At 32.5% G+C, this 13,350-nt stretch overlaps 1 protein-coding gene across 6 annotated transcripts in view; it reads left to right on the top strand.

The window, feature by feature from the left end:
* Positions 1–13,350, top strand: part of LOC141403608 (uncharacterized) — a 128,532-nt gene that overhangs the window by 19,406 nt on the left and 95,776 nt on the right. Inside the window, exon 2 of one of the 6 annotated variants that reach the window (XM_073986292.1) lies at positions 11,190–11,286. The exons of 4 other annotated variants lie outside the window; for them this stretch is intronic. In XM_073986292.1, coding sequence (XP_073842393.1) covers positions 11,219–11,286 — 68 coding nt within the window. In that variant the 5' untranslated portion in view covers positions 11,190–11,218. Of the gene's footprint in view, positions 1–11,189; positions 11,287–13,350 lie in introns of those variants that run through there. One more of the 6 variants, XR_012412864.1, reaches the window with a different exon arrangement.

Genomic DNA, 13,350 nt, shown 5'->3' with positions numbered 1-13,350 from the left:
TTCATCATCCTTCATTATGTATAACCATGACCCATAAACATTTCCTTGTTGAAAATCAGTCCAACATGTTAAAAACTGTCCTTCATTGTAAAAAAAAAACAGATTTTCGGAAGCTTAATTCTCTTATTTCTTCTTTTAACTGGACATCTGTATGTCTCTGTAACAGTTATATTTTTCTTGATCTTAAGGTAAATAAATTCTATTATATACTAAATAAATTTATGCTGGAATGTGTTCCAACTATTAAAGTTATAAATTCTAATAAATGTCCATGGATTACTCCTGAGTTATCAACCATAAAAAATTGTAAAACAAAGTTTTTCGGAAATATAAAATTCCGATTCTTCGATTGACTACGCCAATTATTCTGTTGCTAGGTCTAAGTATACGCTAGAATCTCGTAGATTATATAATGAGTACCTCAATAAGACTAAAGATAATTTTAAATCCAATCCCAAGTCCTTCTATGATTTTGTTAATTTGAAAAGAAAAACCCTCTTCTAATCCCTCTTTACTAAAATTCAATAATCAAGAATTTATTAAAAACACTGATATTGTTGAATGTTTTGCAAATTTTCTTGCTACAACTTATTCAAGTGCATCTTGCCAAATTAGAGTAACATGTCCTTATAAGTTACATTATGCAAAACTGAAAATGCAAACAACTTCTAGTATCCACTTTTTGAAAGTACATTTTGAAACTACCAGTACATTTTGAGATCCAGTTCGGATTTTATGGCCTCATTTAAACCGGGCTAAAACTACACCTTTTTCCATTTATCGGACCTTTATCTCAGAAACGATTAGGAATTGCTGCCTTCGGCAAAATTGTATCCCTAAATTGGTAGAATTTTTTGAAGAGACCACATAAGAAAAACTCCATCTATGGCATCAAAATCGATAAAATATAGAACATTTTACATGATTGCTGAAATTCTGTTCAGTATCACCTAAACTATTGGGAGTTGAACCAAGTAATCTTTTGCAAAAATATTCCAAATAAGGTTCTCAGAAATTCTTCAGTACATTCTGAAACTCTAAAATGCTTATTTCATGTTATTTCAGTGGTATTTTGCATCGTATCTTTTATAGCACGTATTTCAAACACAGTTCACACCAACAGTTTATTTCCGCATTTCACCACATTATTGACGTATTTATTAAATGGTCGTTGAAAAGTATACTGAAAACAACGTGATAGAGGAATTTTACAACGATGGCATGTCCTGAAAAGTTGTGTATTACATTCCAGCGAATATTTTTCCGAAAGAAAAAATTAACGGATTTAGAGATATGGTGCGAAATGTATAGAAATTATAGATATTTTCGATATTTTATAAAATTTGAGTTCATTATTTACCCGAATATTTTATACTTGTCCTAATCTACAAATTTGCTTCAGAGGTCAAATGAAAATTCACATAGGTTTCAGAGATATAGCACAGAATTGCTTTAACCATGTTTAGATGGGGCCATAAAATCCAAGCTGGATCTGACACAACAAAACCCAAATAGAGTTTTTTCATTTGGGTCTGTACTTTCAAAAAATCCTCAGCTCAAATTGTTTCCACAAGATTACCTTAACAATGTTGCGCAGTCTTATCTCAGATTGATGAAATTTATATGCCTTTCTTACGATACCAAAACGTTTCCAAAAGTTTACGAAGTTTAAAATCCATTAAAAGTCCAGGTCCTGATGGGATACCTAGTATAATTCTTAAGCATTGTTCAGATACATTATCAATATATATATATTGTACCTTTACATAAGTCTGGTAGTGTGACAAATGTGTCCAATTATGGAGGAATTGTAAAGTTAAGTGCTATTCCTAAGTTGTTCGAAAAATTGATTACAACTGTAATTTCCTACAAAATTCAAACCATGCTAAGTCCATATCTGCATGGTTTCCGTAGTGGTCCTTCAACTATAACAAATCTTATACAGTTTACATCGACTGTAATAAATGGATTTATTCAGCGTAGTCAAACTGACAAAATATACACAGATTTCAGCATAGCTTTTGATAGGGTAAACCATAGGCTTTTGTTGTATAAATTAGATTGTATGGTTTTTAATACTAATTTAGTAAAATGGATATCTTCTTACTTACAAAACAGATCACAGGAAGTTTTGTTTGATGGATGTCTCTCGAAATCGATCAACGTGACGTCGGGTGTTTCGCAGGGGAGTCACCTCGTACCGATTCTCTTTCTTCTATTTATAAACGACTTGCCAAATTTAATACTGCATTCTAGATTGCTAATGGACGCTGATGATGTCAAGTTATTCATTACTCACAGAGTGATTTAAATAGACTATTTCAATGGTGCAAGATCAACTGAATAGATTTAAACTTAAACAAATGTGTTAATCCATGTCTTCCTCTTTAATAAGGCAATACAATAGTAGCGGTTTCCAATTATCAACTGTAGAATCATTTGTTGATCTTGGCATTTTGATGGATCAAAAATTAAATTTTCATGTAATTTATATTGTTAATAAAGCTCACTGTGTCTTAGGGTTTATACAAAGATGGGCCAACGAATTTTCAGATCCCTATATAACAAAACAGCTATATACGTCTCTTGTTAGAACTATATTAGAAAACGGTTCTGTTGTATGGGACCCTCAAAACACAATCTAATCCAATAAAATTGAATCAGTGCAGGAAATTTTTTTTGCTTTTGCGCTGAGAGGTTTACACTGGAATAGCGATTTTCTATTGCCTTCATACACAACCAGGCTAAAATTAATTCGATTACCTACATTAAAAAGTAGACGCATTATGTTAAACTCTATGATGGTGCTAAAAATTTTAATGGTTAATATTTCTTAATCTCATCTATTAGAAAAAATGTTACAAGTAGAAGCTATCAACTCTCATATACGGACCGCACGAATTATTCTATGAAAGACCCCATTAACAAAATGAGTGTTGATTTTAATTCTGTATACTGTAATGTAGACTTTGCCATGAGCCTTGACCTTATAAAAATAACATAATTTTATTTTTAAATGAATAGTGTATACGTATGGTGTAGTAATTAACTATCTAGCTGATGAAGTAGATTCTGGTTTTCAATTTCTCTCTCATACCCCATCATGATGCGGATCATGGTGAGTACGCGATCCCTACGTGAAAGGGAGGTCGCCCCCTCAGTCGGCTGGGTGGGAAAGAGAGGCGTGGGAACATTCGTAAAAGAAATTGTAATGTGCTTGTTTTTCTAGGAAAGTGTCATCATTTTCACTCAATTGCACAATGTTTTGTTTTATATGAGGATGAGGCCAAGATTACCCACATATTGTCTTTTATCAGAATGAATAGTTGAAAAATTTATAGTTATTGCCATTTAAAAAATTGAGTGCATATTAAACTGACGTAATAAACACTCAGTCAGAGAATTTAGATGAGAGGATTTCTTTGTCTATACATCAGCGCCGCTCAGAGAAATACAAACAAAACAAATGCATGTGTCAATGTAAGATAGTCAATATGTGTGTTCGTTTACTCAAAATTTATACAAATTGTTACTGGATGATTGTTAGTCGTTTACAAGTAGTTACTGGACTTGTACAAATTGTTGTGTAAACGAACACACCTAATGGTTCAACGATATTATTCTCATTACTTTTATACTCTATAGATGGCGCAGGATTATAAGATTATAGCTCTGTTCCATAACTGCAGGAACCTACTATTTTTTCGATGCATGCCTACATACGTCCGTATCCACAAAGCGTTTGTGGCGAAAAAGTAGAACATATCGCCCATTTACTCAAAGATTGACACTTTTCAAAAAATCCAGTTTCGAGAAAAAGGCGTTTTAAGTATCGATATTTGACTTCCAAACTTAAAAATATTATTACCTAAAAAATAAAATAACCCGATCCTACTTCGCAAACAGCTAGCCAGATATCAGTGCTAAATTTCTGTGCAGGATCAAGCATGATTTGAAGTGTGTTAGTGCTTAATAAACACAAAAAAAAAACATTTTTACTGAATTATGCCAAACTCGTAGTAAATGATTGTCACACGTTAACTTTTAGAGATATATACATGAAAATTTGATACAAGATAAAGTAAAAGTCGCAGCAAAAATAGAAATTGCTAACTCAGAAAACTCATTTTTTAAGTTATGCCACTCTTTGAGTATATACAATTGGGTATACAATTGGTCTGTTCCAAAACTGCAAGTATTTTTACTAACATAAAATATATTTTTATGAAAAAAAAAGAAAATTATTTGTTTCTACGAATGAAACATATGTTATGTGTTTTCATCGCGGTTTTCAGTCTTAAACGGGATTTCGGCCTTAACCTATTTGGGTAATATGGATTCCCACGAGAGATGTACTACGATAACATTTTTACCTTTATGTTATCAAAAAAATTGTAAAAATTAGTAGATTCTTGCTGTTCTGATTTCTTTCATTATACTTTTATTAGTCTATGTTTGCGGCCAATCTGTTTATTGTTAATTTGGCCTCATGAGTTTTTTATCTGTCTATAGCAGGGTAAACACCGACAGTCAACGTACTTTTACAATTTTACAATTTTCTGGCAAATAAAAGCTTTTGTTTAGCTAAAAATATTTAGTATACAAAGTATTATTTAAAGATTAGGAAAGTAATTATTCAGCTAGACATTGATATTAAAGAAAATAGATCTCGATGACTGCCAGGTCAGGGTGTACTATGCTTATAACAGATCTTTTTAACATTCAATACTTATAGCCTTTTGCAGGGTTAACCTTCTTAATGAGGATTTATTTGACATATACGCAAAGAAATTAACATTTGAACCCCAGTTGGTTTGTTAAATCTGGTTATATATAAACGTACTATTAGTCCTTTAAAAATGGCAAAACTGATTAATTTGATAGTTCTTTTGTTCAAAGACATAAATACAACAAGATAAGACATTTTGTTTGCTATCATTCTTCAGTGAATGGCTTTTGAATTTAACATAATGTTATATCACGATATGGTGATATAACATTTTTTTCTTTTATACATTTTTACGTATTTAACCGAATTTACCGATCCAGTTGACATAGAATTATTCTTGAATAGATCCTTGAATTCATAAATTTCGTTTCTGATACCATTACATAAAATATTCCTCCTTGGTTGCGATTTTGAATTAACTGCAACCTGTTAAGGGTAATGTTTATATACAAAGTTTCGTAAACATTTTTTTGTTGCATGCATTTTGTCATGCCTTAGTTGTATTTACATATGTCTTTGTTTTGTTGTCTAACTATAGGTCTGTAAAATAACTTCGCAAGTGAAAAGTACTTGTAAGTACTCAGCAAGTTCTCAGTAACCTCTCTCCACTAATTTTACTCTCTCTAAACTAAAAATTTGCAGATTGTTATCGAACAGCAATTTGCAAATACTTGTAAGAAGTCGGCTGATTTGATAAACATGAAGAAGTTGGCGGAAAATATTAAATTCAACAATTGAAGGTGTTTACCAATTTTTTATTTTCCATTTAAAATTAAATGGAACGCAGTGCGATGTTTGGCATACATATTTATTGATATCGTTAGGAATACCTGGCCGTCTACATTGTGTATCTCCTACTCCATGGATTTAAAATAAAAAAATAGTCACCACTAACTATAAAATAAGTTATTTTACTTACGTTACAAACGTTTGTTTATGTTTTCGCCAAAAAGTCCGCCACAAAACATTCGAATTTAAATCAGCTGATCAAACTTGGAAATTCTTACAAGAAAAATTTTCCTTGCAAAAACTTGGAAACAAAACTCTCCAAAATTCTCTCACAATTGTCTCCAAATTCGCTCTCTTTTACTTTATAAGTTTGTTATCGAGCAGCATTTTGTAAAAGTTTGTGCAAATTTGTACAAACTTTTGGGTTATCGAACAGACCTTATATCTGTAGGTTGAGAGAAGATATTGTAACATATAAAAATATTTTCAAAATGGTAAAGTAAAAACTTTAATTTGGGATAAATCTTGTGATCCCCCATAATGAAACTTTTTCCACTTTTTTTATATGATACTGGTCAACACGACTTTTGTTTCAATTGTTATTTTGAAATACGGTCGCGGTTTTTCTCCATCAGCTCTTGTTTTTGAGATATAGCTTAAAATCAGTACAAATATCTTGTCATAACTTGGTGAAAAAAAACTTTGTTCTTTAACGTGCGGGAATCGTAAAATTTTATACCACTTTAAACTCGAAAACTGTTCCCTTAACATGGCATAATTATGACATGACATGCCAACCCACCCAATATTTTACCCATATTTTGACATGCAAACCCACCCAATATTTTACCCCTATTTTAACAATTGCTCTGTTCCTTTACGTACCTGAGGTTACCATTTCTTACCATTTTTAATCAGCAAAGCGTTCCTTTACTTTAAAAAGCACGCAATTTATATGAGAGCAGTTCGCCACTTTTACCATTTTTTGCCACTGTTACCATTTTTAAAAGTAAAGGAACAGACCAAATAATTACCATGTCATATTGAAATTAAAGCATTTATCTATCAACATTTATCTTTATTTTCTTTTGGGTGAAGGTTACTTTGTATTGTATCTTTATTTTTTCATAAACGTTACAAATGAAAATCTTACACTAAAGTTAATATTTGGTTTGAAAAAATAAGATTTTTACAGCATGATTCTTATGAATCGTCTGCTGGAAGTTTGAGTTTTTAATTATAACTAGTAATTAAATTCTTCTATTAAAAATTTTCTGTATTTAAAGCCTCATTTAAATAAATGTATAGTCGATACCAGGAAATATCTTCACCACCATTTAGTACGAAAATAAAAGTTCATTTAATTGAATTTTCTGAAAATATGTTTTTCTCAACATGTTGAAAATCGGGCAGCGACCAAGAAAATGTGTAATTGTTTCTACTTCTTGCAAATTACACAGAGAGCAGATTTGTTGACTTTCAGATCGATATGTGGCACCGTTTAAATTTAACAAACTTCCTCTTGCATGCATTATTAGCGATATTTGATTTTGGGTATAATTCTTACCGCAATAAACAGGACCCATATAATAATTTAGTCTTTTATAAATTCTGAAAGCTGTATTCTGTGCATTGGCGATATTGTTATTTATGCGTTTTTGTTTAATATTTTCCAACAACTGACAGCAAATAATGTTCCATGCACGCTTGCTTTCAGCGGCAGTTTCAGATCGTATATCATTTTCTGAAAGCATCGTCTTGAAATGCTTGTACCAGGAGATATCCCTTTCCATAATATTTAATGACAGTTTATATGGCAAACGATGACCTTGCATATCAAATAAACATTTTGAAATATATTTCAGGTGTAGAGCGTATGTATAAAAGAATCCTTCCTCGTAACCTGTCTCGAGGGCCAGTATATAGTTTGGCGTATGTTCTGGTAGTTTCAAAATTCTTTTAATGAAAAATCGATATAGTTTGTCCACTTCTTCAAAGTAAGTATATCCCCATATTTGAGCACCATAGCTTTGAATAGATCTGCAAACTGAGAGAAACATTTTCCATTTTGCAGGTATAGAGATATTGGGTTTTGCAATGAAATCTTTCCAGGTTAAGTTCAGACATGTTTTTGATGCATTTGTTTTATATTCGATGTGTTTTGTAAAAGAAAGTCTCGGTGATAATATTATACCAAGATACTTGTATTCGCTGACAACCCTGAGATACTCTCCTCTGTATAACCATTTCTCAGATTCCGCCAATCTGCCACTCTTTCTAAAAACCATAATTTCAGACTTTGTTTGATTGACTTCCATACCACACATATCGCTATATCTCGATAGATTATTTATCATAGCCTGTAAAGTTTCGACATCATCTGCCAGTAAAACGATATCATCTGCGTACATCAGCAAACGTATATTAATTTCATCCACAAAAAGACCTCCTCCTAGAAATTCATGTAAGTCATTTAAGTACAGTGAAAAAAGAACAGGCGACAATAGGCATCCTTGCTTAACTAAATTTCTTGATTCGAACTGCTTTGATAAATCTTTACCCGTCCATACAGATGATTTGTTGTTAATGTATACATTTTCAATAAACCGAAAAATTTTTGTCGATAGGCCTATACTATGTAGTTTGTATATGAGGTATTGTCTTGGGATCGTATCGAACACCGCTCTAAAGTCGACAAAAAATGCATATACTTTCTTTTTATGTTCCAACTTAATATTTACAATTGATGTAAGCCTAAATACATTATCGACAGTCGAATATCCTTGTCTAAATCCTGCCTGGAACTCATTTAGTATTTTAAAACGGTTTATCCAATCTGTTATTCTAGTATTAATCATGCCCATCATCAATTTGGCAACACAATTCATGAAACTTATACCTCGGTAGTTACTCGGAAAATTAATATCTCCCTTTTTGTGTATTGGATATATAACACTGGTTCGAAACATTTCAAAATCTTCATGGCCATTCAGAATTTGAGAATATTGTTTACATAACATCGAGAGAAACTCGTCTGTTGAGTTCATAAAAAACTCGTATGTTATTCTATCCTGTCCTGGAGCTTTATTCACTTTTAGTTTGGAGAGTTGTATTTTGATTTCCGATAAACTGAAGTCTTTGTCGAGGTTTTCATTTTTCGTTAATACATGAGCATAATGTATTTAAGGTGTTGGTGTTTCTGTATTTAGAAGGGATTCAAAATGATTCTTGAGGGCTTCATTTTGCTTCTGCCTGATTTCATTTGCGACTTTCCACCACGATCTGCTATCCGAAATTATATCCAATCTTCTTTCTAAATCGAGATAATACTCAGCTTGTTTCCTTTTACATATATGCTGGTACTCTTTTCTCTGCGAAATGTAGGCTTGTCTGTGATCGTTAAGTTTTGTGGATCTGTTGACCCTTAACAGTTTCATCGATTTCTCTCTTGCTCGCAGACATTCATTGTCAAACCATTTAATTTTGTATTCAATCTTCTTTCGATGTAGCATTTTAGGATAAGATGTCGTAATGAGTTTAATAAATTCCAACAAAGTCGAATTTTCTGATAATGATGTCATATTTTCCTGTAAGGCTGTTTGATATCTATTTTTATTCTGAGGTTTCCAAACAAGTTTCGGCATAAGAGTCAATTTATTTGTATTTCTGATTTGCTTTTCGTTCTGCAATGTTATTTTCAAAGTCCAATGATCTGACCAAATTTGATTATCGATGGAAAAGTCCTTCACATATGGGATTATATCAAAAGACACTGCACATAGATCAATGACTAAACTTCCATTTGTATTTGCGAAAGTAAAACATCCATTTTCATTTCCTTTAATTCTTCCATTTATTATGACCATACCATTACTGTTACAAAAATCGATAAACATTTTTCCGTTCGCGCTGATTGTTTAATCGTTCGAGTTCCTTTTATGACTTATTTGGCTACCATCTCTTCCGGGAATTCTTGATCCTCTCCGATTCTTACATTGTGATCTCCTATAACTATTTTTGGTGTATCGCTGCCCTCTACAGTTTCCTTTAGCTGTTGGAAGTCACTAAGCCAATTTCCGGTTCTCAAATAGACTGGAATTACCTCGAACTTGGTTTTGCCATTTCGAGTAGTAAAATGTCCATTCCATTTCTTGTTATTAATGTGTGTTTAATGCCATTTATTTCTGCATCCTTTCTGACGCCACATACTTGACCGCCTATTGCTCTCCCTCTATTACTATTCCTTATTGCTGTCTTCCAATAAATATGGAAATTTTTGAATCTGTGTTTATATTTCTCTTCGTTATTTTCTTCTACATGGGTTTCAAAAAGGATGAATATATTAAAGTTTTCCAAATATGCAAAAAACTCGTGATGAAGATATTTACCACTTAAACCGTTTACATTGTAAGCTAACAAATCGAACGGATACTTTGTATTTATATTTTGATTTAAATTTATATTGATTACGCTATCTTCTTTCATAGAGGCTTTATTTGTTAGTTTTTTGAGTTAAAATCTTCAAGTAATTTATTGTAATCTAATTCTAAAGTATGTATTATATCGCCAAATATCTCTCCAAGTACGCCAATTCCGTTGCTTTTATCACACTTGAGTTCGCAGTTTTGATTCCAAAAGAATACCTTGCCTCCTATTACAATCTTGTCACCGTGCTCACCGATCTTTTTCCCCTTGTTCAGTTTTAAGATTTCCTTCTTTAATTGTAGCATGACTTTCTTTCTTTCAAGCTGCGTTCCACATAGGTCTCTTTCGACGAAAATTGAGGAACCAGCCAAATTTTTTGTATTTTTGAAAATTTCATTCATCATTTTCACGGATTTAAGTTCCACTAACGCTATTATTTTACCATTGCCTTGCGTAATTTTCTTGGCATACTCCACTTCAATCTCTGTGTTCATTTTTAAATTATATTTGAAGAAGTTTTGTACTGCACCATAGATTGAAGTTTTTATGGGTAACCCTTTTATTATAATATTTCTTTTATGCGATTGTGACTCAAGTCGTTGGATTCTGCTCTCATCATTAACTCGGGCTCCTCTTAGATATTTTATTTCTTCTACCAAAGCTTCATTTTCCATAGAAAGACGTTCAACTTCTCCTTTTATCCCCTCAATGTTATTTTTTATTTCATTTATATCGGCTTTAGTTGGTAGGTTTTCCAGTTTTTTGTCCAATAACACAGACATTGAATCATTCATCATCTTCAACAAATCTGTAGTTGACATGTTTCCAACCTGATGTGATTCTGGTGAAGTCTCCATAAGTTTACGCTTAGCTATTTGTTCTGTACAAACCACTGTGCCAGAAGATGGTATGCGAGTTTGTGAAGGGGTATTTGACATACTTTAAGGCGCAAATTTAAATAATAGACGAATTTTTAATTAGGTCGAACTGTAGGTGTATAAAGTGCTATAGCATAACCTTAGGACCAGAAATGATTATTCTTCTTATACGTGATCAGTTTAGTGATAACCCAATGTTAATTGTTTATGTTAACTATGTTAGTACGGCAACTCTATCACTTTACCCTTATTTCGTCAGAAAGAACAAACAGCTGATACTACACATTTGTTTGTTGATACTGCTTTCGCAATTGAGTGTGGTTTTTAGTAAATCAATATTCCAGTGAAATATATTAAAAAAAAAATTTATTTAATTGCTCTATAATGCAAATTCCCGGCGCGAAACAAGTGATTCTTCAATTTTACAGTGTACGTCTTGCGTGGATATTTATAACCGATGGAACAATATAGTGCTTACCAAGGAATTTACGAGGCAAAACCAAAAAAACTTCGGAGCGAATACAGGTACGTCTATTCCCGAAAACAACTCAACTTTGGAAGGTTACTTTATTTCACTCCGAAACCAAATTCATTCATTCATAGATACCAAAACCAAACCCCAAAACAATAGTAAATCTTTAAAAATTGCATTTTCAAAATGTTTTATTCATTTTTAATTGGGAAATTTTATCTCTGCCCAAAACAAGTCATTATTAATTTTACCACTACATTCTCTTGCAAGAAATTAATGAAATCGTTTAATGTAGACATTTTTTCTTAAAACTCCATAATTGGCTTTTTTGTAAAAAAGAAATAAATGGTATCATTCCGGCAATAAATTTTTTTGTGCAGTCCAAATCTGGTTGTGGGCTGCAGGCTTCAAGTTTTTGTAGAACAACATTGTTAAATATTTTTTTTTTTGGAAACTCTCAACTTTGAACTTTTCGAATGCATACTGATCGTTTACAAATTTTTGTTTACCCTGTATGTAATTTCAAATTTGGTTTTGATTGTTGGTACAAAATTCTTCCTCCGGCAAAGGCATATGATAAGTTGCATAATAAATGCATTGCGTCAATGCCCCACAGCGACGTATGTCCAGGGATCTCCTCGATGTATGGTTATTGTACATTTAATTCATACAATAACTGCATATGTATCGTAGCAGCATCGCATGTTGAAAATACGATTTTCAGATAATTTTTTCTGCTACATGGTAAATTTTAGTATGTCCCTTAACCAATCCATATCATATGTTGGTTTTGCCGCAACGCCTATTAATAGGTCCCAATCAGCCCAAAACAAGTCATTATTAATTTTACCACTACATTCTATGGAGGCATCGGACAATCGACCACGCAAAGCCATAAGCACATAGCATAGACTAATAAATGTTTAGACAGAAAACCCTGTTTGCGATAGTGTAGTTTGTGTGCTCTGTCATTTTTTAAAAATTTTTTAATTTGTAATGAATTTATTGCGTGTTCTATAACAATTTTTTTTTTTCAAATTATTAAATAACTTATTGGATAACTCTTGTAATTGGTGAAGTGTTATTGAATATATTTGTGCTATAATTCACTGTTTTTTGTTTTGAGTTTGGCTAATTGAGTATTTCGTTTTGTTTTTATATTCTGCTACATTAGTTTATTTTGTTGTTGTAACAGTTTACCTGATTTGCTTGTCATCTGAAAACAGAGTTGCCAACGATTTGTTTTATTATTAGTATAGGATTAAGAAACTCAGCTACAAAATATCCAGTAATTTTAATTCGTTAATATACAATGTAATTTTGATGGCCTGTTCTTATGAAATATTTAATATTCGTGATGATAGTGAAGTTCGTCCAAATCAATGGCACTGCAAGTGTGCTCGTATGAGGACAATAGTTACTGACATTATTAAAGAAAATAACGGAATTCATTGGTGCTGTCCAAATTGTAGAAAAATCTCCGCTGAATTCTAAAATTTTGCAAAAGATCTACGTTCCGAATTAGATTCAATAAAGTCTTCTCCCGTTTTGATAAAATGTCCAATTTGTTTAATAAATTCCCGGATGTGGATGAATTCGGAAAGAAACGCAAAAGGTCAGTAAAACTGGTGCAGGTAAAACTGCTCCTAGTCGTAAACGTAGTGTTTCTAGGGATACTGTAGTACGAACAACTATATTTTGTATACAACTAAACCTGGTGGAGCTCAGTTATGCGCCAATGTATTGCCGGATGGGGTCTTGGAGGTAAGCAAGCTGTGGGGGAAGTGGTAGTGACTCCTGAATTAATGAGTACTGATGGCGTTAGTCTTGAAAAGACATCACAATCTGCTCAAGGCATTCCGGAATCGGCAGATTTTTTGTCCGTTGCTTCTTCGGGGGTCTCCTCTGCCAATGTAGGCCATGCCCAACAGCCAGTGCAGGGACCATTATCTATGGCTCCAGCCATGAGGATAGTGTTTACGGCTAGGTTTGCACCCAAAACGACGGCTGACGAAATTAATAGTTATATAAGATCAAGAAATCAAGGCGATTACTTCCTTCGGCATTTTTTGAAAGTAAATCCTCATTCAAGATTGATACTAATTAGCTAATATTTA

Source organism: Musca autumnalis, unplaced genomic scaffold (genome assembly GCF_047663935.1).
Source record: "Musca autumnalis isolate F117 unplaced genomic scaffold, ASM4766393v1 scaffold_4, whole genome shotgun sequence".
Taxonomy (NCBI): domain Eukaryota; kingdom Metazoa; phylum Arthropoda; class Insecta; order Diptera; family Muscidae; genus Musca; species Musca autumnalis.
The sequence above is the reverse complement of the archived record's forward strand: the minus strand, read 5'-3'. Positions and strand labels throughout refer to the sequence as shown.